We start from the raw sequence: 26,967 nt of genomic DNA, 5'->3' as shown, positions 1-26,967 counted from the left end.
CCGAACCCGAACGGGTTGAACCTGCCACCACCGCCATTGCAGGAAAATTTGGATCCGGAGGCCCCGACGAACAATCGGTGAGTCATGGACCTCCAACTACAAGTGCTCCACACTAATGAGATGTTGTGTACCTTCATGGGTCAGATGGCCCAGGCAGGGTTGTTGGGCCAGCCCCCGGCTGCACCCTCTTTGGCACCAGCACTCGTCGAAGGAAACCCGCAGCAGAACCTTGGCCGCCACGGAGCCGAGCCGAGCCGAGCCGAGCAGCGTCGTCTCATCTGCCCGGTCAGAAAACTCCACCCCCGCGTCCCAATAGGAGCACTCAGCGTGATGAGCTGGAGCCTCGTCGGAGCCTGAGGGCAGGGTGAGAGATCGAACCAGCAGCTTCGGTCGCTAGAAGATCGGTATTTTCAGGTTGGCTCGGGGAAGACGAGCAGCCGAGGAGATGCTGAGAACATCGAGAAGAGCCCAACGGGAGGCGTGCCATAAGGGATGGAGAGAGATCTCACCATAGCCCTCTGCATCGAAGCCCGCCTCGCCGAGAAGAAGACCAAAGCAGCCCCCGCGGGTCCAACTTTCGAGGGGGGAGAGGAACAAGAAGAGGTGAAGTTGGCCGACCAGAACAGAACGGCCTACCTCGACTGGACGGGCGCTCGAGCTGATCTCGGGATGAAGGGCAAAACGGCCGACCTCGGCCGGATGATCAGGAAAACCGGCACCTGAAACTGAAGTAAAAAGGAGGCTACGAGAGTTGGCCGAGCAAGTTGAGGGATTGAAGAATCAAGCGACCTCGGATGCCTACACACTAGTCGGGCGGCACCCTTATCCTCCCGAGATCATGACCGTGCCATTGTCGACTGGGTTCAAGCCGCCGCCCTTAGACCGGTATGACGGAACCACTGACCCGACGGATCACATTAATTACTTCAACCCGATGACCATGTACGGGGGGACCAAGATTTACTCCTGCCGAGCTTTCCCTTCGTCTCTCAAGGGCGCGGCAACCTCGTGGTTCTCGTGGTTGCCACCAAACTCTATCATAAGCTTTGCTCAGCTGTGCCTTCGTCACGCGTTTTCAGAGTAGTATGAAGCATAAGAAGACGACGGTCAACCTCCTGAGTGTGAAGCAGAGATCCGACGAGTCGATTCGAGCATTCGTCTCTCGTTTCAATAAAGAGTCCTTAGATATCAAGGATTTGGATGAAGCCACGTCCCATATGACGATGAGCAATGGACTTACAGACATGGACCTCATCAAGGACTTGGCCCGAAAGTTGACCAAGAATATGGCGGAGGTGTTCCAAGCACGTAAGACGAGGAGACAAGAGAAGAAAAGGCCGACAACTGATGACCGCAAAGATAAAAAGTGGACCAAGACTGACCGTCGAGCTGAGAGATCAGACTGAGCTTGGAGCCCCGAGTATACTCCCTTGAATACCTCGCGCAAGGAGATTTTGATGCAAATTTAAGACGATGGATACATCCGCCAACCTCAGCCGATGCAGGCCGGGTCATCCCGGAACCCCAACAAATACTGTCTATTCCACAAGGACACCGGTCACGACACCGAAGATTGCTATCAGTTGAAAAGAGAAATAGAAGAGCTGATCAAGGCGGAGCACCTAAAGCGGTATGTTAAAGGAAACCGAGAAGAACGTGGAGGTTGCCGACCGGAGGACCGCGATCGAAAAAGGGTTGAGCCGAGGACAGAACGCCGAAGGGCCGAACCTGATGAACCCAAGGATCGAGCAGAAAAGAAAGACGATGGATCCGGGCCGAGTAATGACAAAGGAGCTCCCATATACACTATCCTTGGAGGGCCCAGACAGGAGTCCACACGGAAGGCCAAGGCGAAGGCACGGTTCGTCGAGGTCGCAGAGATGCCAAGCAAGAGGCCAAAGACCGAGGCGACAATTTCTTTCACCGAGGCCGACCTTCAAGGTAAAAGTTTACCTCATGATGACGCTTTGGTGGTGTAGGTGGAAATCGCGAGGAGTCTTGTGCACCGGGTGTTGGTCGACACGGGAGCGTCCGTGGATCTGATGTCACTCGACGCTTATCGACAGTTAGGCTTTGGCGATGATGCGCTCAAGCCCAAAGGAACATCCCTCCATGGATTCTCGGGAGCCTTGGTAACGATCAAAGGGTCGATCGACCTACTGGTTATGTTCGGACAAGCTCCATGCCAAGCGACGATCCTAGTCAAGTTCATGGTGGTATAGTCGGTGGTGGCCTTTAATGCGATACTCGGTCGCCCATCACTCGCCGCCCTCTACGCCATCATCTCGCCGATGCATTTAAGGATGAAGTTCCCCACAGAGTACGGGATCGGAGAAATCCGAGGTGACCAAAAGAAGGCCCGAGAGTGCTACGCTACCTTCATCAAGCAGAACAAAGGAAATGTCCGAGGAATGGCTATGTGCGTTGAGCACCTCCCAGAAGACCAGCGGGATGAGCTCACTGAGAGGCGCGCAAGGCCCGTAGAAGACCTCATCCCATTCTACCTCAGCGATGAAGATCCATCGAAGATAGTACAGCTCGGATCATTGCTGAGCGAAGAACAAAGGAATCGGCTCGGAAACTTCTTGAAGTCGAATGCTGATGTCTTTGCTTGGTCGGCTACCGACATGCCCGGTATACTGAGGCACATAGCCGAGCATCGACTCCATGTGGATCCGAGCCGAAAGCCGATCTAGCAGAAGAGAAGGAATTATGCCCTTGACTGCCAAGCCGCGATCAAAGAAGAGGTGGAGAAACTACGATGGTCAGGGTTCATCCGACAAGAAAAATTCCCCACTTGGCTGGCGAACGTCGTCATGGTTCCCAAGCCGAATGGGAAGCGGAGAATGTGTGTCGATTATACCGACCTCAACAAAGCATGCCTGAAAGATGAGTATCCGCTACCCCGGATCGATCTATTGATAGATGCCACCGCTGGGCACGAGATGCTGAGCTAAATGGATGCGTACTCCGATTACAATCAAATTTTGATGCACGAGGAGGATGAGTCCTACACGGCCTTCCGAACTAACCAAGAAATTTTTTGCTACAGGGTTATGCCGTTCGGATTGAAGAACGCCGGAGCGACGTACCAATGGTTGGTAAACTTCATATTCCGCGAACAAATCTGTAGAAATATGGAAGTCTATGTAGACAACATGTTAGTAAAGAGCTTGAAGGCCGAACATCATTTGGCTGACCTTGAGGAAGCCTTCGGCGTACTAAGGAAGAACCAAATGAAGCTGAACCCCGCCAAATGCGCTTTCGGCGTAACTTCGGGAAAATTTCTCGGCTTCATGGTCTCCGTTCGGGGGATTGAGGCCAACCCGGCGAAGATCAAGGCCATTCAGGAGATGAGCCCTCCAAGGACGATCCAAGAAGTACAAAGGCTAAATGGAAAAGTCACGGCGTTAGCACGGTTCATGTCAAGATCAGGCGACAAATACCTACTGTTCTTCAAAACTTTAAAGAACATCCGAAATCCGAAAGATTTTAAGCGGACCGAAGAGTGCCAATAAGCTTTTGAAGACTTGAAGAAATACTTGGAGAATCTACCTCTCCTCTCTCGACCCGAGCCAAAAGAAGAGCAACAAATTTACCTAGCCGTAACCCCGATAGCGGTCAACGCGGTACTAATCAGGGAAGAGGGCCGAGTATAAAGGCCCATATATTACATTAGCCATGTTTTTGTCGATGCCGAGACGAGATACTCTAAGTTTGAGAAGGTAGCATTTGCCCTTATCACGGCCGCAAGGAAGCTGAGGGCATATTTTCAAGCTCATCCAATCACGATGTTAACGGGAGAGGCCGAGGCTGAGCCCAAAGCTGAACAATCATGGGTCATGAATGTTGAGGGCTCGAGCAATTTCGGCTGGTGTGGAGCAGGCTTGATGTTAGCCCCGAGGGGTTTCGCATCCAATACGCCCTAAGATTCAAGTTCCCAGCCTCCAACAACAAGGCTGAATATGAAGCCCTCCTAACCGGACTCCGAGTCAGTAAGGCCATTGGCGTCAATAAATTGAAGGTGCGGAGCGACTCGTAGTTCGTTGTCAACCAAATCAACGGAGAGTATGAGGCTGATCTCCGAGCTTGAGCACTTTGAGATGGTATGAGTACCGAGACAAGAGAATGTTGTGGCTGACTCCCTCTCACGGTTGGCCAAAGCCGACCTCCCAAATCTGAGCCAATCGGTCTACATTGAAATTCTGGAAAGGCCATCCCTACAAGAAAAAAGTGTCAAACACCTTAAAGAAGATGGGCCGACCTGGATGGACCCGATCGTTAATTATCTAGAGAACAATCAACTCCCGGAGAATCGAGATGAAGCAAGGAAAGTCAAGATCCGAGCCGTAAAGTGCACGATAATCGATGGCGTATTGTACAAGAGAGCTATCTCGACTCCCCTCCTTCGATGTCTCGGGCCGAAAGGCGCTGAGTACACTATGACAGAAGTGCACGAAGGCATATGCAGGAGCCACATGGGTAGCCGAGCATTGGCATACAAGATATTTCGGTAAGGATTCTACTCACCGAGAATGCAAGAAGAAGCTATGAAATATGTAGAGACATGCGAGAAATGTTAACTATTCGCACCCCTTCCAGACCGACCCACGACAAAGCTAACCCCGATGCTGAGCCCAATACCGTTCGCCATATAGGGAATGGATATTCTCGGGGGTTTTACCCCGGCGTCCGGGAATCGGAAGTATTTGGTGGTCGCTATGGACTACTTCACTAAGTGGGTCGAGGCCGAGCACTTGGCCACCATCACCGAGAAGAACATGGAGAAGTTCTTCCGAGATAAAGTCATCTACCGGTTCGGGCTACCCAAAGTGCTCATCACAGACAATGGGGCACAATTTAACAACCCGAACTTCCGAGAGTTCTGCAAGCACTTTTACATAGATTTTCGCCCGGTGGCGGTAGCTCATCCACAAGCTAATGGGCAAGTAGAGGTGTCGAATCGAACACTGCTAGCGAGGATCAAGAGAAGATTGTAAGAGGCTAAAGGAAGGTGGGTGGAAGAGCTCCCGAGCGTCCTTTGGGCCTATCGGACGACAGTGAGAACACCCATAGGAGAAAGCCCGTTTCGGCTTGCATACGGAACTGAAGCCCTCACCTCCGTGGAGGTCAAAGCCTCGTCGTATCGAGTGCTCAACTTTGACGAGAAGACATACGACGATTGACTCGGGGCCAATCTTGATTTCCTCGATGAAGTTCGAGAGAATGCTTTGCTTCGGAACACGGCCTACCAACAGAAGACGGTAAAGTACTACGACTCAAGGGTGAGGGAAAGGCACTTTCGCCAAGGAGACCTCGTCCTCAGGAAAGTTAGCGCATCTCAGCCGAGACAACAAGGAATGTTAGTGCCAAATTGGGAGGGGCCATATACAGTCTCCAAGCAAATTCGCCCAGGGATGTATCGCTTGCAGACTCCGGGGGGCAAGAAGGTACCGAGGCCATGGAATTCTGAGAACCTGAAGAAATTTTTTCAATACGTACCCTGTTCAGCTCGGCTTAGCCCGTGCACCTGTGTTCTCGGCTTCGGCCTCGACTCTTATGTTCAGATCAATTCAAATATTTACTAGAAGTTCGAGATTCAATAAATCGAGATTCTTCATCATCTTTTAGTTTGTTTTGAGTCTAAAACATACAGAGTCATAAGACCAGTCCTCATAGACTGGCTGACGTCGAAGACCGACCCCCATAGGTCGGCACCTAAACAAGTCGAGATCCCTCTTCATTTTTTAATTTGTTTTGAGTCTATAAACATACCTCAGCATAAGACCAGTCCTCATAGACTAGCTGACGTAAAGGACCGACCCTCATAGGTCGGCACACAAGTTGTAAGACCAATCCTCATAGATTGGCCGACGCCGAGTACCGATCCTCATAGGTCGGCAACAAAGTCATAAGACCAATCCTCATAGATTGGCCGACGACAAAGACCGACCCTCATAGGTCGGCAACAAAATCATAAGACCAGCCCTCATAGGCTGGCTAACTCACGAAGCTATTCACGAGTTAGCCATCTCAACGCCGAGCGCGACAGCCGAGCACGGAGCGCCCACGGTGCAACGAAAAATCGCCCAAGGCATTGAGCTCGACCGAGAGGGCGGCTCGGAGAAAGGATCCGACACTAACGTTGAACACAACGTCCAAGCTGACCTATTAGCTTATGCTAGAAAATTTGCTAAGGCATTAATCTTGGCCGAGAGCTCGGCCTCGACCCAACACGTAGAGACATTCCCGAGGAAGTGCTCGACCTCGGTGGAGCGCTCGGAGGAAATGCTCGACCTCGGTGATAAGGACAGCATCTTCAAAGTAATAGGAGGAACGATCGAATGCAAACACTTAGACAAAAGTTGGAGAAAAAGTTTCTTTCCATTAATTTAAAGCTGATGGCTCGGTGCAGTACAAAAAAGCCTTTCGGCTTAGAAATTGTTCAAACCCCGAGCACGGGGACATATACATCAGGGACAAAAAGAAAGAGGGTTTCAGTGGACGGCTTCATCAATAGTGCTTGGTGGTGTCCTCGGCAGAGAGCTTGGCGGGCGAGTCCTTTTGGTCCTCGGCGGTGGCAGACGGCTCGGTTGTAGGGGTGACCTCGGCTGGGAGAGTTTGCAAAACCTCCACCCCATCCTCCTCGACCACCATGGCCGCGTCGTCGTCAAACTGAGAGAGGTTGAGGTGGGGGTAAGCTGCCTTGAACTTAGCCAGAAGATCGACTTGGCCCTCGTTGTACCCAGACTCGTACGAGGGCTTTCGTAGACCATGGCATAGCTCATCAAACTCCTTCGACCCGAGATACTCGTCCACTGCCTCGGCACGAGTGCTAGCCAGATCGGCCTCGGCCTTCTTCTTCACTTTCTCCAGCTTGGTCTTTAAGGCTTGCACCTCCTCATGCCGAGCCCGGAGAGGGGCTACCTACTCTTCGAGGGCCTTAAGGTCGGACTCGGCCTTCTTGAGCTTCGCCTCAGCCTCTCGGCGTGCCTTAATGGCCTGGCTGGCCTCCTTCCCAGCTTGTTTGGTCTGAGCCTCGAGGGAAGCATTATCGTTGAGGGTACGCTCGAGCCGAAGGAGGGCCTCGACCACCTTGGAGAAACCCTGAGGAAACAGGCCGAGCATAAGTAAAGATAAGTCCGAGGAGAAAAATTACTTAACAGGAAACGAGAAGAGACTCACCATTGCGAAATTCGGGAACAAGGTGGACAGGAGCTCAGGGTTACTCAGCTCCTCCAACATGCCTTTATCTTTGGGGAGCCGACCCGCGTCAAGCCACTCCTTGGCATGAGCGGCCGAGGTCAGAGCCGAGTCCTCGGGGAAAAGATGCCAAGAAGGTCGGATCGGGACATTGCTGGTTGAGGCCCTCCCCAAGGCCAACCGAGCAATATCCTAGCTCGAGGCAACCTCAGGAGGATTACCGCCCGAGGTGTTGATGGAGAGCTTCGGTCGCTTTATGTCCCTCAGGGGGCTCCGCTCGCCCTTTCCCTCCTCAACTTCTCCCTATTCGTCGGGCTCAGGTTGCCCTTGTTCTTCCCGGCCTCGAGGCCGACCACGGTATCTTTAGGGCTCGGCAGGACAGCCTTACCCTTCCCGGTCTTCGGGGCCTCGGCCCTCAACTTGGCCTTCTCGGCCGCTTTCTTCCTCCTCTCCTTGGCCAATTCAGCCTTTAGCCGAGTCAAATCCATTGGGGGGACGTGGCCGACCATTGCAAAACGGAAAGGAAGTCAGAACAAATCTGAAAAAAAATCACAAGTCATGAGCTCTGCCTGGGGTCAGGTTCCACACCTGCAGAAACTCCTCGTCCTGGAGTTGCAAGATGTCGAACGGTGGGTGCTGACGAATCAGGTCATACGAGGTCTGCTCGTACTCGTTAAGGGGCAGCACCTTGTTGACATAACTCAACTTTATCTCCTTCCACTCCGTTCGAAAGGGACAGTTTGGGATGGAGGCAAAAAAGAACTGAGGCTTCCAGTGCTTGTTGGAGGTCGGTACTCGGTCCAACTATTTGTAGGTGTTCAGTGCCAAACCCTGCTGTGTTCGGCTGGTGAAATAGTACCACCCCTTCTCGGTGGATTTCTTCAGGTACCAAAGTCGAGAAAAAAGATTGACACTCGTGGCTCGGCCCATCTGGCAGAAGATGTGGAAGCCGTACAACAGTAACCACGCGTTCGGCGTCACTGACCTGGGGATAGGTGGAAGCGGTCCCGGATCTGGTCCACCAGCCCGAGCACTGGGAACATGAAGGCGTACTTGAAGGCGATCTCGTACAGAGCCACCTCGCCGGGCCGAATGAAGCAGGCCATCTCCCCAGGGTTGGGAGCTCGGAGCTTGATGTCCTCAGGGATGGCATAAGTCTCCCTCAACCGTCGGAGATCAGCCTCGATGACCATGCTCTCAACCGTGCCGACGCTTCCCTCTGCAGGCTCTGGGATATCAGTGAAGAGTCGCCCGAGCCGACCCCATCTGCAGAAGATTTCTCTTCGTCCGACTCTTCGTCGTCTGTTGAGGACGATCCCGAGCTCTCGGCTCGGTCTTCAGCAATAGGCTGAGGCTCATGGCCGGACTCTTGGGGCAAGGGGACTTCGGCGACGTCACCCTGACAGGGTTCCACTACGGCGGGCTCGTCCGAGGTCGAGCCCAACAAGTCTATGATGGGAGAGTAGGTGGAGAGCTCTCGGCTCGGGCTCGTAACCTCGCCCACCCTGGCGAGCTCTTCGCCGTCGTGACCACTACCAACTGACATGTTGAGGAGAGAAGACTTACTGATTGAAGAAGGCTTGAGCGACGAGCTGAACATGAGCTGAGCCAAAGACTAGAAGACGCTGAGCAATTGGAGAGCTGAAGACTCTAAGCTAGCCGAGCACTCTGAAGATTTGAAACAGTGAAAAATAAGGGAAGGGCCTTCACCTATTTATAACCACCGAGTGGCCTAGATCCAACGACCGAGGAGAGATCAGAAAAGGAGATCCAACGGTTCGAATTCCCGAGCCATTATTGCAATAGGTGACGTGGCACTGACACCCAACTGCCAGAATCCGTACAATGTCAAATCGCTGCAGATAAAGAGCTCGGACTCAGCCTCGGGACCAAATAGACGGCATGCCAAAAGACTGTACTCATCAAGGATGAGCCGAGCCTTGATGAGTAGGGGGGCTTGTGATGAGTCATAGAATCCCCGTCTAACCATGAAGCGCCACGTGGAGGTACTGAGACTGAACCCGAGGGCCGAGCCGACCTGGCAGATGCTGCGCCGAACCGGTCAGCCAGCGGGGGACCACTACCATAATTCTCCATATGGCCGAGCACCGTGGCCGAGCGTTGAGTCTACAGAGCACTGAGCCGTGCCTACTAGGGTCCGCCATACGGACGAGCGTCCCCAGGGACGAGCACCGAGCTTAGCACCAAGATGGTCCGAGGATGGCCCAACTGAGCACGATGCTTAGGACACCACACACTCGCTACTTGGGCCGAGCACGGTGCCGAGCACCGAGGGCACGACCGTTCAAGGCCGAACCCTCTCCAGAGGCAACAATAACGGCTCACCGGGGATCACGGAGCCACGTCAGCGTGTCCCGACAATCATGGGATACGAATCGGGCCGCAATCCCGCGACGGAATTGAATCACACTCCCATAAAGACTCTTACCTTATTAAGAGTCCGACTCTGAGAATTACTCCTCTGATCACTCCATATGGAAGAGCCCAATCAATAAAGGACTCTTACCATACAAGGACTCATGCAACCGCCTCATCTCATCCTATAAATACCCAGGTATGGAGCTCAAACGCTTATCTCACTTTTCACTAAGCTGTTACGCTGTTGCACTGGAGACCTGACTTGAGCGTCGGAGAGTCCTTGGCCGGAGCCACACTGGCTCTCTTGTGCTCACTCGGTTTTTGTAGGCTCTGGCATCTTTCACCAGGCCATCTCTTATTCTCTGAAATTTCTGGCTCTATGCCACTGGAATTCGGAACTGATCAAGCTGTAACGTAGTGAATTGTTGCCAGGTCTGGATATCATATTGAATCCTTCCCTTTGTTAGAATAATTGGTTCTAGGCTTCCTATTTCCAAGGGAAATCTTTCTAGCAGTCTGGTCATGTTTTGCACTTCCTACATTTTCCCTTTCATTTAATTTCCAATTATTCCCACAATGTCTAGTGTGATGCATCCTGCCTCTTGCTACACCTTGCCATAAGTGCTGGCATCAAACATCATGAAATCCCAGTGTTAATGGGAACCACTGAAGATACATAAGAAGTCAAGGTTCTTATTTATTCCGGTTGTAATATGGGTTAAATGGTATTTTTGTCATAGCGGTATTTCAGTCCTTGTACCTATTCTAGAATGTTCATACTCTCATTATAAATAAAGTGGGGCTGTGATCATAAAGTCATAAGCCATTATTCCATTCTCAACATGGTATCAGAGCTAGGATCTACATCAGGATCCTAACCCTCATGCCAAACATCCTGAAACCCTAGAACTTCTTTTCTCTCTCTTTTATTTCTCGTTTCTTGCGCCAACAGCCCCACCGACTTCCGCTACCACCCTCTCTCCTCTCGGTTTTTTAAGCACAGCCACCACAGCCAAGCACCGCTGGAGACCCCCCCTCTTTCTCTCTCGTCTAGCCTCTGGCGTCACCAGCCACCACTGTCACAGTCACACCCTGTCACGCCTCTGGTTTGTCCACCACACCCTTCCCCCTCTTCTTTCTCACCCTTGGTGGTGAGTTATATCCCACCAAGGGGCCTTCTACCTGCCATGTTTTAAATCCCTTTGATGTTGATCACAAGTCCATATGTACCTGCAGGAACAAGCCCCAAAACCAGCACAGCAAGGTTGTGGGATTGACTGCTGTGAGAGGCAGCCTGGTCTGATGACATGGCAAGTTTTTGTTGGTTCGATGGAACATCGCCTAAGGCAGCCCTAGCACAGAGAGAAGCATGAATCAGATAAAAGACCAAGACAGAAATATAAAAAAAAAAAAAAGGGTTACTGTTCACATGAACTGTACCCGAGTTACTGTTCACGTGAACAGTGATTTGGGGGCTGATATGGACAGCTGATGTGAAGATTAGCTGCTGGATGTTGGTGGAATATTCTATTAGAAGCTGCCATTAACTTAGTTTCTATTTTTTGTATTAGTTTCTTAGTTATTAAGTCTAGGTTTATAGTAGTTTCTAATTTTGTTTCTTTCTTTTTAGTAGTTACTATATTTACTAGTTTTTAATTTTTTTCGTTGCATGTTAGCTGAACTATAAAGCCTAGTTTCTATTTTCATTAGGTTTCTATTTTTAGAAGTTACTATTTCTTAAGTTTCCAATTTTGTAAGCTGACCTATTCCATTAAATAGGCAGCCCCTCTTGTAATAAAAACAGATTTTGGAGAATAGAATTTTCAGGCCATGTTGCCATTGTTTATGGGAGAATATCCTTGTTTCAACAACTGAGATAGCTGTGGGTGAGAGACCCAAGGCTGAGAAAGCCATCCCCTCCCCCCCCCCCCTTCTTCTTCTTCTTATCCTTTCCTATGTTCTTCTTTCATATGTAAACCAAAAAAAAAAAAAAAAGCAATACAAGTTTCAGTTATTCAATTTGTTCATCCTTATTGTGTTGATCCTGGCTGCAATCGATCTCCCTCTGGTTTCCCTGTTGCAAGGTTAACTTTTGAATTACCCTTTTTCATTTGGATTTGTTGATGATTTATTTTGGGATCTTTTACGGGTATTGATGATTTGGTGATTGAGTTCTTTCCTGACCTGCAACTATGACTGATTCTGACACCCCCATCGCATCTACCGGACATGAAGGAGCAAATCAGCGTGACTTCCTTCCGTTCCCCGTCAGCTCCATTAAATTAAATGGGAGCAATTATTTGGGAGCAATTATTTGATGTGGTCAGGGTCTTGCTTTCTGGCCATTGGTTCCCGTGGTCTTTCAGATTATATCATAGGGACATCTGTTATGCCCACTGAAGCTGGTCCTGTTCAAGATAAATGGATGACATCCAACTTTCTCGTGATGTCGTATCTCATCAAATCCATGGATCTTGAAACGCTGGTGGCTGTCTCCTTGATACTGGTGCCAAAATTTGAAAGATGGCCAAGGATACTTACTCCTAGGTCAGTAATGCTGCCCAATGTTATGAACTTCGGCAGAGAATACATGCTACAAAGCAACAGGAGTTGTCTCTTTCCCAATATTACTCTGAGTTATGTATCATGTGGCAACAGTTGGATTGTTATGGGCCCTTCACTGAATGTGATGTTGATGCTACTGCCTTCAAAAAGTGGGAAGACGGTCTTCTTGTATTTGACTTTCTTCCTTGATTGAATACTGAGTTTAATTAGATTTGGGCTCATGTCCTGAACCGTGATCCATTCCCGACTCTTGAGCAGGCATATGCTATGGTGCAATAAGAGGAAAGCCGTCACATTGCTATGATTTACCCAATTAACCAAGAGCGTTCCGCCCTCTTCACGAGCCTACGACATTCATCCTGTGGGGGACTTTCTTGTGGTACTAGTGATCATTCTATTACTGATCGTGTACCGGTGAAGTGTGATTTCTATGGCAAAGAGCGACATACTAAAGACAAATGCTGGAAATTACATGGGCATCCCAATGATACCCAAGGACGTGGACATGGTCATTCTTCTACTGCCAGAGTGCCAGAGCTAATCAAACTTCATCTGAGGACACCACATCCGACCAGCCTCTTTCTCAGGATGAATTTCAGCATCTTCGTCATCTCATTGCTTGGTTTGACACCTCTTTTGCACCTTCTACTGCCTCCCTGCCAGGGACTTCTGCTTCATCTTCATCCACCCCATCAGGTATTTCCTTTGGTGGCCAATGTGCCTCAGTTATGTGACTTATGTCCACCTCTTGGATAATTTACTTAGGTGCACATAATCTAATTCAACGTGATGGAACCATAAACGTTGAGAATAGGGATGTAAACGGATCGGATTTGGCTCGAATAGTGCTATATCCGCATCCGCATCCAATTAGCTTTCGGACGGATTCAGATAGTGTTAAACGGATACAGACACAGATACAGATCGGATATTTTATCCGTTTACATGTAAATATAGCTTTTCGGATAGCTATAGCCTATCCGTCTTCGCATCCGTTTAGCTTTCGGACGGATTCGGATAGTACTAAACGGATTCAAACACGGATACGAAAACGGATTCGGCTATCATTTACATCCCTAGTTGAGATTGATTGCCACTTCTGTTAGAGTTTATGTAGTAGGGGTACTTTAGGGACTAGTTTGTTGACTAGTGGCCTTATATTGTAATTTCCCTTTTTTACCTTTTACCTCCCTGGGGAGGTGTATTTAATTCCTTTCATATTATTAGTGAAGCAATATAGGTGTGTTGGAGAAGATACTCCAATACACAACATTGCACCATTTCCTCCTCTTCTCCTCCGACCTCCTATCTTCATCTTTTCTCTTGTTCCCTTGCATTCTTTAACTTCCAACTTGGTATCAGCATACTCTTTGTTGGTTTGAGAGTCGAGTCACCTTCTTATCCCTTTTCTTTCCTCTCTTTGGAACCTTAGGTTATAAAGGGGTTCCAAGGAAGGAACTATTATGTAAAATGTTGAAGATCTCTTACAAGGAGCATGAATCCAGACCATGGAGACCCTAAAGGCGGATTTTATATGAAGAAATAGAGCTTGGAGTTCAAATCAAACCAACCCAGATAGGCAGCAAGTTACCGCTAACTTCTGGGTAGTTTTTTTTTTCTCTTCTCCATCCGTTGGTTTTTGGAGCTGGAATTCAGCCCTTTTGGATCGCCCTAGGGTATGTTTGCATTCCCTCGAGGTCTCGGTTCATGCCTCTTAGGGTAGCTGCTCCACAACTGCGCTCTCCCTTGGATTTTAGGGTACCGCCACCCTCTGTTTCAGTCCTTTCTTGATTGTAAACATGTCTGTGACACTTCCAGCTGTTTGGTGTTGTTTGATTGCTAAAGATTCCTCTCTATGCACCATATGGTTTTCTTTGTTGATACTTGATAGTAGGAGCTGTTTGAACAGAACTCTCTTTACGATCCGCCAGGTATAACCAATATCAGCTTTTACCCTCTATTTTGCATTTGGAAGGCAATGAGTGATGTTCTTAGTTGTGGAATGGTTATACAATGCCTTATGTGGATTTTGTTGAGTTGTTATGAGTTTGACGCTACCCTTTGGAGGGTTTGTTTAAGTGGAGATTCATTGTTTGGTGCTTGCTTTTTCCGTTGGTTGGAATTTTTCCTTGTGTTGGATTGTGTATTTGGGTTGAGTGATCTCTCCATTTGATTTGGATATTGTTTTCTAAAGTGGGAGTGCTTGATGTTAGTGAAGAAGGTTGTTTGAGCTTCTCTAGTGGTTATGTGATGAAGCTACACCTACACGAATGTCGTGGTGTTGAATTTCTTTGAACTATTCGCCTTGTTTGGTTGCTGGACTATGTTCTCCAGTGTATGGAAACTTTTTTCTTGGGTTGAGAATATACTCCCCATTTGACTTTGGGTATTACCCCCATCTTGTGTGTTTCTTCAGCCTGTCTAGCTCAATGAATTGACAGAGGTTGTTTGGAGAAGTCTTAACAATAGCAAAACTGTCTCTGTTTGGGTAGAGTGTGTACTCCCCATTAGTTTTGGGTATCATCTCCTTTTTTTCGTGTATTCCTACATTATGTCAGCTATTGGAGGAAGAGGCCAGGTTCCACCCCAAGGAAATGATAGGATAGGTTCAACTGTGACCATTGTGGGAAATCTAGACACACAAGAGAGAGATGTTGGATACTTTATGGCTGTCCTCCTGGTATGTAAGCTAGTAGGAGAGGGGGAGCCATAGCACGCACTGTGATGACTGAGATTGCACCTATGAGATCTCCATATGGACTACAGACAAACACAAGCTCTCTCACTCAGGATGATATTGCAGCATTTCGCAGGGTTTTGTCATATCTGGATACTCCTATTTCTACACCTGTAGTGTCAGATTCTTCAACTTCCACTTTACAGGCCTCTACATCTGCTCCTTCCACTACCTTTACATGGGTCATTGACTCAAGAGCCACAGACCATATGACCGGCATATCTCAGTGTTATGACTCTTACTCTATCTATTCTGGTAAGGAAAATGCTAGAGTTGCTGATGGTTCATTTGCTTCTATTTCTGGCATAGATAGTGTCCATGTCACTTCTTCTAACTCCCTTGACTCTGTTCTTCATGTTCCTCAGTTTCATGCTAACCTCTTATATGTGAGCTACTTAACCAAATCCTTGAATTGCTGTGTTACTTTTTTTTCCATCTCATTGTGTTTTTATGGATTTGGTGACAAAGAGGATTATTGGCAGAAGACGTGAGGAAAAAAGACTCTACCTTCTTGATCCAGGAACATCCCCCTGCCTACTGCTCAGTCATACACATGTGGGCGTAGTGACAATAGTACCGTTGACTCTGTGATATTGTGGCATCAATTTTTGGGCCACCCTTCCTTTAGTGTTATAAGACAAAAATTACATTTGTTTTCTTCCATTTTTCCCATGTATTTTAGTGTGAAGCATGTCTATTTGCTAAACATTGACATTCTTCCTATCCTTACAATGGCAATAGATCCACTTTTCCCTTTCATATTGTACATATCGATGTTTGGGGACCCTCTCCTACTACTTCTATACTGGGCTGTCGCTACTTTGTTTCATTTGTTGATAACTACTCCTACACTACTTGGACAATTCTGATGAAACATAAGAGTGATGTTTGTGATGCCTTTAAGAATTTTTATAAGATGTTTCTTACTCAATTTGACACTCGAATCAAAATTGTTCGTTCTGATAAAGGGGAGGAGTACATGTTTGGTGGCCTCCAAACCTTCTTTATTTGACAATGGCATTATCCATCAGCTAATGTCTGTTGACACACCCCAACAAAATGGGGTAGCATAGAGGAAAAATCTCCATTTATTTGGAGGTTACTGGAGTCTTTTATTTGGCATGCATATTCCTAAGACTTTTTGGTTTAATGTCCTTCTTATTGCTTTCTTTCTCATCAACCGCATGCCTACAAAACTTTTTGGTTCCAAATCTCCTCTGGAAACCTTGTCTCCTTAGGCTTCTGTCTTCTCTTTTCCTCCCAAGGTCGTTGGATGTGTTTGTTATGTTCATGTTAACAAATCCTCTCGGACTAAACTCGACCTCAAGGCTCTCAAATGCCTCTTTCTTGAGTATTCTTCTAATACCAAAGGCTACAAGTATTATCATTCCTCTTCCCAACGGTAACTTCTCTCCAAAGATGTCACCTTTTTTGAATCTATACCTTTCATCTCTTCTTCTCAACATCCTTTTCAAGGGGAGAATAGTGGGAATTCTGAGGTTGTTGATGGGATCCTCCCACCTTTACCTACTTCTCCATTTCTGTTTAATATTAGGAAACAAATAGAAGGGGTTGATGGTGCTATTGATGATAACTCAGGTGGTGGTTCTGGTAATGAGAAGGATTACCACATCGTGTACAAGAGAAAGAAGAACAAGCAAAATAAGACCTGCCAAGAGTCCTCCTTGGATCCACATCCTGAGATACATCCTCCTCAGTCTGGTGACATCCCTCCTCTTTCTTCTGATTTAGACCTTCCTATTGCTGTTAGAAAAGGAAAGAGAGCTTGCACTAATCCTGTAGCCCAGTTTGTTTTCTATGATGCTCTTTCTCCTACAGGTGTTGCCTTCACTGTTGCCTTCTCTTCTATTTCCATTCCCAAAAATGTCACTGAAGCTATGTGTGACCCAAAGTTGAAGCAAGCCGTGTTTGAGGAAATGATGGCTCTTGAAAAGAATTGTACTTGGAAATTGGTTGATCTTCCCAGGGGGAGAGTTCCAGTTGGATGTAGATGGATCTACATAGTCAAGTACCAATCAAATGGTATAAGCGAGAGATACAAGGCAAGGTTGGTTGCCAACGGATACAGTCAAGTATATGGCATAGTTATCGAGGCGTCGTCACCAAGGCGTCCAGGCTCCTTGGTCCCCTTGGATGCCATGGCGGGCACCTTGCCGCCATGACGATGTCGCCTTGGCTTTTGACCCTCTGAAACACCATGATCGCCTTCCCGCCTTGATAACTATAGTATATGGGATTGATTATCAGGAGACATTTGCTCCTATGGCCAAACACAACTCGATTAGAGTCCTCCTATCAGTGGCAGTCTATAAGAACTGGCCCTTATATCAGTTGGATGTGAAAAATGCCTTCCTCCATAGTGACCTAGAAGAGGAAGTATATATGCAACCTCCACCTGGTTTTAAGTTTCCCTCGGTTGAAGATAAAGTTTTCCTCCTAAAAAAGGCACTTTATGGTCTCAAGCACTCTCCTAAGGTGTGGTTTGAGCGATTTAGATAAGCCATCCTAAGGAATGGGTATTCCCAAAGTCTGGCTGATCACACCTTATTTATCCGGCGAGGTAATTGCACTGTGACAACACTTATTGTTTATGTTGATGACATTGTTGTAACTGGAAATGATCAAGCTAAGATAAGCAGTTTGAAGTCATACTTGGCCCAACAGTTTGAGATTAAAGATCTTGGACTGTTGAAATACTTCTTAGGAATTGAAGTGTCAAGATCAAAGAAATGAATCAATATTTGCCAAAGTAAGTTTGTGCTGGACTTGTTAAAAGAAACAGGAATGTTGGGTTGCAAACCAACAAACTCTCTTATTGATCAAAATCACAAACTAGGAGAAGACTGTGGACCTCCTCTTATAGATGCAGGAAAGTATCAGAGATTGGTTGGAAAACTAATCTACCTCTCTTTGACTCGGTCAGACATTACTTATGCAGTTGGAATGGTGAGAGCCAATTTATGTATGCCCCCAAGAGTGGGCACTTGGATGTTGTTTATCGCATCATCAGATACTTGAAGTCTTCCCTAGGAAAAGGTCTTCTCTATGCCAGGTAGAACCATTTGAGGATAGAAGGCTACACTGATGCTGATTGGGCTGGATCAGTTTCAGACAGATGATGTACATCTGGTTATTGTAATTTGTGGGTGATAATTTAGTCACTTGGTGGAGCAAGAAGCAACTAGTGGTGGCCAGATCTAATGCAAAGGCTTTTTTGTGAACTCCTATGGTTGAAGAGGCTAGTCCAAGAGTTGGGGTTTGATACTGAAGCACCTATAGGGTTTTTTTGTGATAACAAGGCTGCCATAAGTATAGCCCACAATCCTGTGCAACAGGACAGGACAAAGCATATTGAAGTAGACCGGCACTTCATCAGGGAAAAGATAGACTTTGGATACATTTGCACCCTTTTTGTGAAGTCTGGGGATCAACTGGCGGACATCTTCACCAAAGGACTTGCTTCTCTCCAGTTTGGTACCCTAGTATGCAAGCTGGGAATGCATGACATTTATTCTCCAGCTTGAGGGGGAGTGTTAGAGTTTCTATAGTAGGGGTACTTTAGGGACTAGTTTGTTGACTAGTGGCCCTATATTGTAATTTCCCTTTTTTTTACCTTTTACCTCCCTAGGGAGGTGTTTATAATTCCTTTCATATTATTAATGAAGTAATATAGGTGTGTTGGAGAAGATACTCCAATACACAACATTGCACCATTTCCTCTTCTTCTCCTCCAACCTCCTATCTTCATCTTTTCTCTTGTTCCCTTGCATTCTTTAACTTCCAACTACTTCATCAAGGAGAAGTTAGAGTAAGGAGTTATTTGTGTTCCTTTTATTCAGTCTAGTGCAAAGGTTGAGTTTAGGGCCAGCCGATATTATCACTAAGGGAATTAGTAGTAAGAATTTTTGTTTTATAGTTAGCAAGTTGGGCATGTTTGATATTTATGCACCAACTTGAGGGGGAGTATTGTAATATGGGTTCAATGGTATTTTTGTCATAGGGGTATTTCAGTCCTTGTACCTATTTTAGAATGTTCCTACTCATTATAAATAAAGTGGGTCTGTGATCATAAAGTCATAAGCCATTATTCCATTTTCAACAATTACTTACATGACTCGGGTGTTTATATGTTTTTGAATATCATTGTATACTGTACACTTGCACAATTTCTGGTAGAAGCCTCTTTCTGATGTTGTACCCCCTAGTACTCACAGTTCTTTGCCTTTCATTTTTTAATCGTCTTTGTAATCGCGTAGTAAAACCTTATTTTATGCATTTCTATAGTATTTATGGAGTTGTAAATTTATGCTGTACATAGGATCAATGGATCCTTATACTTTTTCCTTTCCTTTTTCATCAGTTTCTTGGAGTGTCCCATCCCCAATGATATTGCATTCATTGGAGAGGTTGGCCTTGGTGGTGAGCTTCGCGCGGTATGTATTCATTTGGTTATAGTCATAACTGAATTTTGATGGAAACTTCTTACTGCTATATGGATGACTATTTTCTTTGAAGGACTGTCTTATTACTTGGATAATGCAGACACTATTCCTTGCTTGGTAACAGAATTATTAGGCATTGTGGCCATTTTCTGACGATTACGGTAGTGTTAACTATGTTTCATCTGTTCACTTATAGGGTGCTGCCACTTGAATAAACCTGAAACATTTTTTTCCTCTGCAACTCTATCTGTACCACCATTGAAAGTCCGAGCAGTTTGTAAATAACCTCTTGGTTGGACACACCAATGATGACCTGTATGCCTCCTTGAAAAATAATAACCTCTAAAATGGAATGAAATTATTAATTTCTCCTTAAATAACTGTTCTCTTGGGCTCACTCATAATTAACTATATGAGGCATTCACAAATATTATCGTAGTGCAGTCTTTGGGACTATATGATCAGGGACATATCGGCAGTACACTCATGAAGCAAGGATTGTATGCCATTATTATTATTGGATATTTTGTAAAATATTAGGTCCCATTAAATCCCTTGACATCAAACTCTTGGATTATCTAATGACTGTTGACCATGTAATCTATCATATGTTACAGTATCTATGTTGATCCTTGATGCAAAAAATTTATCATGCTATTATGTTGTATGACTAGTGAACATAAAACTTAATTTGGACTTTTGGATCGTGATGAGTCATATCTTTGTATTTATGCAATGACACCTATTGTAACCCATTATTCATCTCCTTTTATACTTTTTCTTAATTATAATATTTTTGTATGCTTTTTCGTGCTTATTTTAACATTCCTGATGTCTCCAATTTCCATATCTTTGCAACATACTCTATTAGTCTAATATAAATAATTCTTTTCTTCGGATTGAAACCTTCCTGTGTGCTTCCCATTAATCTTTTATCACTTCACATGGAAAATTACCAGTTTTCTTCAAATCTTGAACCATAGTTGTCAAGGCGGCGCCTAGACGTCCAGGTGGATTTTTGGGGGCCTAGGCAACCGCTGCCTTAGTGGTACTGAATGCCTTAGTGTTATCAACCTAGGTTTGGCCCTTATTTATGCCAAAAATCATTTAAGTTATTTCATATTATTCATAAATAAACAAATAGCCCCCCTATTTGAATTCAATAAAAGTAGTTAAAAATCAAATTCCAAAAGGATAAAAAGTCAACCCCTCAATTCAAGAACAAAAACTGGATTTTTGGCTGTACATAAAATTTCAACTTTCTAATGGAGTTTTTCTCAAATTTAAAAATTCCATAAATCTTAATATGGTAAAACATTGCTAAAACCAAAAGTGTGGTAAAATATTCATTTGTTTTGATATAGAAAAAAATATTTTCTTTCAGAGCGATTTTGACAACATTCACGCACATCAAATAAAGTTTGACCAGAACATAATTCCTTCAATATAAATCAGATTTAAGCAATTTTGGATTTGTTGGAAAATTGGTTTTGTGTTCTACCTAATACGAAAAGTTTCATGTAAAAATAAAATCATTTGACCAATTAAACTTCTCAAAGAACAAAAACATTTCTTTAAATGGAGAGCAGTTTAATTACTTATAGATAAATCATATTTTCTAAGAACAGTATAAACCAAATTTGAGACTAGGTATACCAGGACAATGACCAATTAGAAGAATAATATAAACCAAATGTATGTTTTGATTGTTTTAAACTTCCGATAGCTTGCTTCTTCAATTTTGCTGTCTTCTAGTTCTATGTTGATTTTTTATGACTTGATGTGGCTTAATTTTATTTTTTGATGACTTGATATGACTTAATGTTGATTTTTTATTACTTGATGTGGCTTAATGTTGATTTTTGATGACTTGATGTGATTTAATATTGATTTTTTATGATATAAGGTATATATATTGTAGCATACTAAATAATGTTAGAAAAGAGGGGAAATAAAAATAACACTTGGGCTCCTTGTTGCCTAAGCGCTTAGGCACCCCTCCACCGCCTTGGGTTGCTTTGCCGCCTTGACAACTATGTCTTCAACCATGGTTGAAGGAAAACTCTAGCAATTACTCTGAATTAAATGGATGGAAATCAAGGAAAAAAGGGTGAGGATGTGTTATGTAGAGATTATTTTACATCATTTTAAGAAACCAATGGTTTTTGTTTTTTTTTTTGTTTGGTGAATAAAAAATTCATTACCAAAACCCCAAAAAGGGGAGGGGAGGATACACAAGGGAAAGAGAGGGGAGTGGACTGTACAAAACACCCAGCCCTACTGATAAGGGGAAGGGGAAGTAAGAAGAGAGACAGGTATGTCCCGGGAGACAACAATATGCTTGTTCCTTGGGGAATCAATTACAGAGCTATGAGGGAGCAAGTGTAGCTTGGAGTTGACGTAAAAAAAGATGGCTTTCCAACTAAAATCTAAGGAAGGAGAATTGGAGGCCCATTTACGAAAATTCCACTCCATCCAAATATGTTAAATAGTAGCACCAAACACAAGCTGGCCCACAAAGTCACAAATCAAGCTGCCTGAGAAAGACATGTCCATCCAAAGCCACTCCCTGGAAATGGGCAAAGATCGTCTGGGGCGAGGCCAGTAACTAGCAAGGGCTTTTTTCCAAATTGAGGTAGCAAAAGAGCAAGAGAAGAATAGGTGGTTGATGTCTTCTAGGCCATTCCAATAAAGGACACAGGAGGGGGAACGAGCAAGGAAGGCACTGGGTAAAGGTTCTCCAAACATTGATACTATGGTGGGAGGCATGACCTTTAAACCAAACAAGCTTACGCCAAGGAACAGTAGAGGCATGAACTTTGACAAAGTCCCAAGCAGAGGAGGAGCTGAAGCGGCCAGAAGGGGAGGGGAGCCATAAGACAGAGTCAGGGAGGGGGGGAGGGAGGGAGGCCCAGATCGGGGATAGGGCAAGGGGGAGGAGAGAGGAACATACCAAGAGCCTTGGGAGATAATGGAGTCTACAAAGGAGTGCTTGGGGATACTTGAAGAGTAAACTACTCGTGCACCAACAACAAAGAAAAGAACACCCATAGGGTGCTAGTGGTCGAGCCAAAGGGAGGTGGTAGGCCCTTCAGTGATCCTAGAGAGAATGGATCCAAGAGCAATGGGCCTGAGAAGGAGGATTTTTCTCTAAATCCAAGAGGAATCTGAAGGTTGAGTAGTCTACAAGGAGTTGTCTTTGAGGGGGCAAAAGTAGACCCAATTAACCTAGATGCTGTCATGTTTGGAAGTGAGTCTCAAAATAAGCTTGAGGATACCAACAATATTGGAATCTCTAATCCTACGTGAGGCTGCCCTCAACTTTGGGAAGGCAAATGAAAGCCAAGCTAAGGGCGTGGAGGAATCTGAAGTTTCACTATCTTTCCAGAGGAAGGCGCACATTAGAGATTCAAGGGCTTTGATAATGGAATGGGACAGACCAAAGATGCCACACTAGTAGATGTAGGAAGATTGGAGAACAAACCTATCAGTTCTAGTCTTCCTGCATAAGAGAGAAGCTTGCCTTCCAAGAGTTGGAGCCTTTTGCGAATCAGGTCAAGCATAGGGGTACAATGGTGACTGGTGAGTCTACCGGGGATCAAGGGAAGCCCCATATACTTAACATGGAGAGTACCAAGGGAGAAGCCAATCAGGTCGAGGAGGGCAGCCTTTTCCGCCTCGAAGACTCCAGAAAGGAAGAGATGGGATTTGAGAAGGTTGATGCGGAGGCTGGAGAGACTCTCAAATAAGTGTAAGGAACCCATGATGGTCGATATGGAGGAGGAGTTGACCTTGGAGAAAATCATAAGGTCATCTACAAAGGCAAGATGGGTGAGCTTAAGGGCTTTGCATTTGGGAATAGGGGAAATGAAAAGCTAGTCAATATTGGATTAGATGAAGCAGGAGAGGACTTCAAGAGACAAGGAGAAGAGGAAGGGGGAGAGGGGACATCCTTGGCGAATGCCAACAGATGGAGTGAAATAACCTGCATGAGAGCCATTCATAAGAATTGAGGAGGGGGAAGTGATGCAAGAGTAAATCCAGCGGAGAAAAGAGGGGGAAAGGACATCTGATGAAGAACATCACACAAAGTCTTAGCCGAGAGAGTCAAAGGCTTTGTGAATATCAATTTTCAAGAGTGCTACTGGGGAATGCGATTTCCTATCAAAGCCTCAAACAATTTCGGAGCAAAGGAGGATATTATCAGAAATGCTCCTACCAGAAATGAAGGCCAATTGATTGGGGCTCACCATAGAGGCTATTACCAGCTTGAGGCGATTAGGCTTGAGGCGATTAGCCAAGATTTTGGCGATGAATTTATATAGAAGGTTGCAAAGGGATATGGACCTAAAGTCAGACATGGAGGATGCTCCTTTTTTAGAGATAAGGCAAAGGAAGGTGTGGTTAACCTTCCGGATTTGGCTCAGGTTAAAGAAGCTTTTGATGGCCTTAGTGAGATCAACCTTAATGATGTCCCAATAAGAGGAGAAAAACCCCAAACTAAATCTATCAGGGCTAGGAGCTCAATTGGATTTATGGGAGAGGACAGCAGATTGGATTTCATCATCAGATAGAATGGACTGAAGGAGATCGATGAGGTGAGGGGCAACGAATTTGTTAAGAAGCCCATCAAGAAGAAAAGGGGGGGGGGGGGAAGGGAGGGTTGAAGAGATCAGAGAAGAAGGAAACAGCTTCCGACTTGAAGTCAGGAGTCGAGAGAAGAGGGGAACCATCTTGACCAATTAGCGTAGGGATGGAGTAGGAGTTGGATCGGGCTTTGAGGGATCAATGAAAGTAGGCATTATTGGAATTTCCAAGCTCAAGCCTTTTAATCTGGGATTTTTGGCGAAGGAAATTCTCTTCTTGGAAGCCAAGAGAGGGAAGCTCAGAGGGAAGCCTTTGCTCTTCCTCCACCAACAATGGATTCAGGAGATCGGGTTGGAGGTGAGCTTGAATAGCCGAAAGATTGGAACAGCATATGGAGACCCAAGAGGAGATGTTTCCGAAGGTAGAGGAATTCCAGTGCTTTAGAGCTTGCTTGACAGAAACCAACTGTTGATGAAAACTGTATATGTTGTTCTTTCTTGTATATATAAAAATACATAAAAGGCTAGTGATTATAGTGAAATAGTAGCAAATTCCTTAAACTTTTCTTTTCATTTTTTCATCTTGTACATTTTCTATGTAGAGGTGTATCTTTATTACCAGAAACTAAATAAAATTTTCCTAGGGAAGTACGAATGCAACTTTGAGGGTTTCCCATCTCCCTCCCCTTCTATTTGCCTGCATTTTTTTCTGCATTACCTTTCTGATGCAAATACAGACCCATAGTTAAATTTCAAGGGACATGTCATGACACTTAGAAAAGAGTTCTGAATAGTACGGCATGATGAAAACCCCATTCTATGATCTAAAGAATATTAGAAAAGAGCTATAACCAGCCTGGTAGTTTTTGAGATTAGTAAGGCTCTGTTGTTTGCATGCAGTATGTTGAAGGTTACACAATAGGGGGAACGTCCCTATTGTGTTATGGTTGAGTTGTACTTCTTTCCTTTTTTGACTTTGAGTTGTACACTAATTAGGAATTCCTACTTAGACTACAATTCTTTGTTTAGGTTGATTATAAAAGTTCAGAATCATAGTTGAGGAATGATGTGACTTGTCTTTAATGACAAAGGTCTTCTTTATTTATAATGGAATTACAGCCCAAAGGGGTAAAAAGGTAAAAGCGGTAAATAAAGAAAACACTAATTAACCCTAATGTAAGATGCTAGGATACTAATCCCACGGTTCTCAACACTTGCCCTCAAGTTGGTGCGAATATATCATACATGCCCAACTTGGAGACCAGTGGATGAAACACCTTACAATTCTTTGCTCAAGTTGATTAATAGAAGTAACAAAGGAGATACAAACAATTCCTTGCTCAAGCTTTTCTTTGATGAAGCGTCTGTCGATCTCAATATGTTTTGTCCTGTCATGCTGAATTGGGTTATGGGCAATGCTAATGGTAGTTCTGTTATCATAGTAGAGACACAGAACTTTCAGAAGTAACCCCCACATGAGTTCACAAATCCCTTGGGCCATGGCACGATACTCTGCTTCAGCACTAGATCGGGAAACAACAGATTGTTTCTTGCTTCGCCATGTGACCAGGTTACCTCCAAGGAGAGAACAGTAGCTAGAAATAGAACGTCGGTCATCAATAGATCCAGCCCAATCGACATCAGTAAATGCTTCTAGCCATAGGTTTCCATTGTTGGACAAGAGAATACCCAGGGGCTGACTTCAAATACCTCAATATACGGTGCGTTGCATCCAGGTGAGATGTCCTAGGATCACGGAGAAATCGACTAATGATGCCCACAGCATAAGCAATATCAGGTCTAGTGTGGGACAAATAAATCAATCGGCCAACCAGCCTCTGGTGCTGTTCTCTATCAACCGAATCACCCATGGCGCTACATAGCTGGTGATTAACCTCAATATGGGAGTCTGTCAGTCTGCTAACACCCAAGCATTCCTGTTTAAACAAGAAGGTCCAAGACATACTTTCGTTGGGAAATAAAAATGCCTTTGTTGGATCTGGCAACTTCAATCCCAAAAAAGTACCGAAGAGGTCCTAAAAACTTTGTTTCAAACTCCTTAGCAAGCAGAGATTTCTGATGGGAGATTTCAGTATCATCATTGTACTGAATAGCTGGTCTATTTGTCTTCAAGACTTATAATTTATGTTTGCTGGAGTAGCATTTTTTGTTAGAGCATGTGGTTATGCGTTAATTACAAGTATTGCGTCTAGGAGTCTTTTATATCATAAGCTTTTTACAGTGCTCCGATGTAATAACTTGTGGTCTAACCTTTCTAGTCTTCTCTCTAATGCAATACTCAAGTACCTTTCGGGAAGAAAAAAATTGGAGATTTTTGGACTTGTAAACTCAGTGTTGGAGTTATTCTTATTGCTATAAAAGTTTGGGTCTGTCGCATCTATTTGTCTCTCTTGAGATTGTCGGTTTCCACAAGTTATACTGAAGTAGAATCTTAATTTTTTGAGTGAGAGTTTGTGGGTTTATGGATGAGGAGATTTCCCCCAAAAATTCAAATCTCACTTCAACCTCAAATATCCCAAAAGATAATTTTAGTTGCATTTTAGAACAAAATGAAAATGGAAGGAAATTTTTGAAAAAAATGATTTTAAATCATCTAGCTTGGTGGAATTTTCTGTCAAGTTGGTTTATGATTCCCAGTAGAATCACTGAATTGCAATTTAAACCGTGAATCTCACAATTTAACTATGATTGCAGAGATGACTTTTCTTTTTTTGACTCATTGACTGATGGATTCAGATCATGAATTACAAAGATTTAACAGCTACAGTCGTTTAGGATGTGTTGGAAGAATAAAATTGTAGTACTTGGATGAGTCATATTAGATAACAGTAGATCATATACTATTAACTTGTTAACTCTTTACCAAAAAAAAAACGTGTTAACTAGCCATTTAATATTATACTTGTACTAATATTAAAGCACCAATGGTGGAACTAAGCTCTATTCCCCTAACGTAGACCGGTCACAAGTGATAACCAGTCCATAAGAGGATCGCAAACTTCAGGTCCAGCAA

The 26,967-nt window shown here is 44.9% G+C and overlaps 1 protein-coding gene across 4 annotated transcripts in view; it reads left to right on the top strand.

Moving 5' to 3' along the window:
* LOC122667726 (DNA repair protein RadA) overlaps nt 1-26,967 on the top strand; it is a 151,214-nt gene that overhangs the window by 123,214 nt on the left and 1,033 nt on the right. For all 4 annotated transcript variants that reach the window (XM_043864121.1, XM_043864119.1, XM_043864120.1 and 1 more), the window contains one exon: nt 19,266-19,338. In XM_043864121.1, the coding sequence (XP_043720056.1) occupies nt 19,266-19,338 (73 nt within the window). The remainder of the gene's footprint in view (nt 1-19,265; nt 19,339-26,967) is intronic.

This window comes from Telopea speciosissima, chromosome 7 (genome assembly GCF_018873765.1).
Source record: "Telopea speciosissima isolate NSW1024214 ecotype Mountain lineage chromosome 7, Tspe_v1, whole genome shotgun sequence".
NCBI lineage: Eukaryota > Viridiplantae > Streptophyta > Magnoliopsida > Proteales > Proteaceae > Telopea > Telopea speciosissima.
The sequence above is the reverse complement of the archived record's forward strand: the minus strand, read 5'-3'. Positions and strand labels throughout refer to the sequence as shown.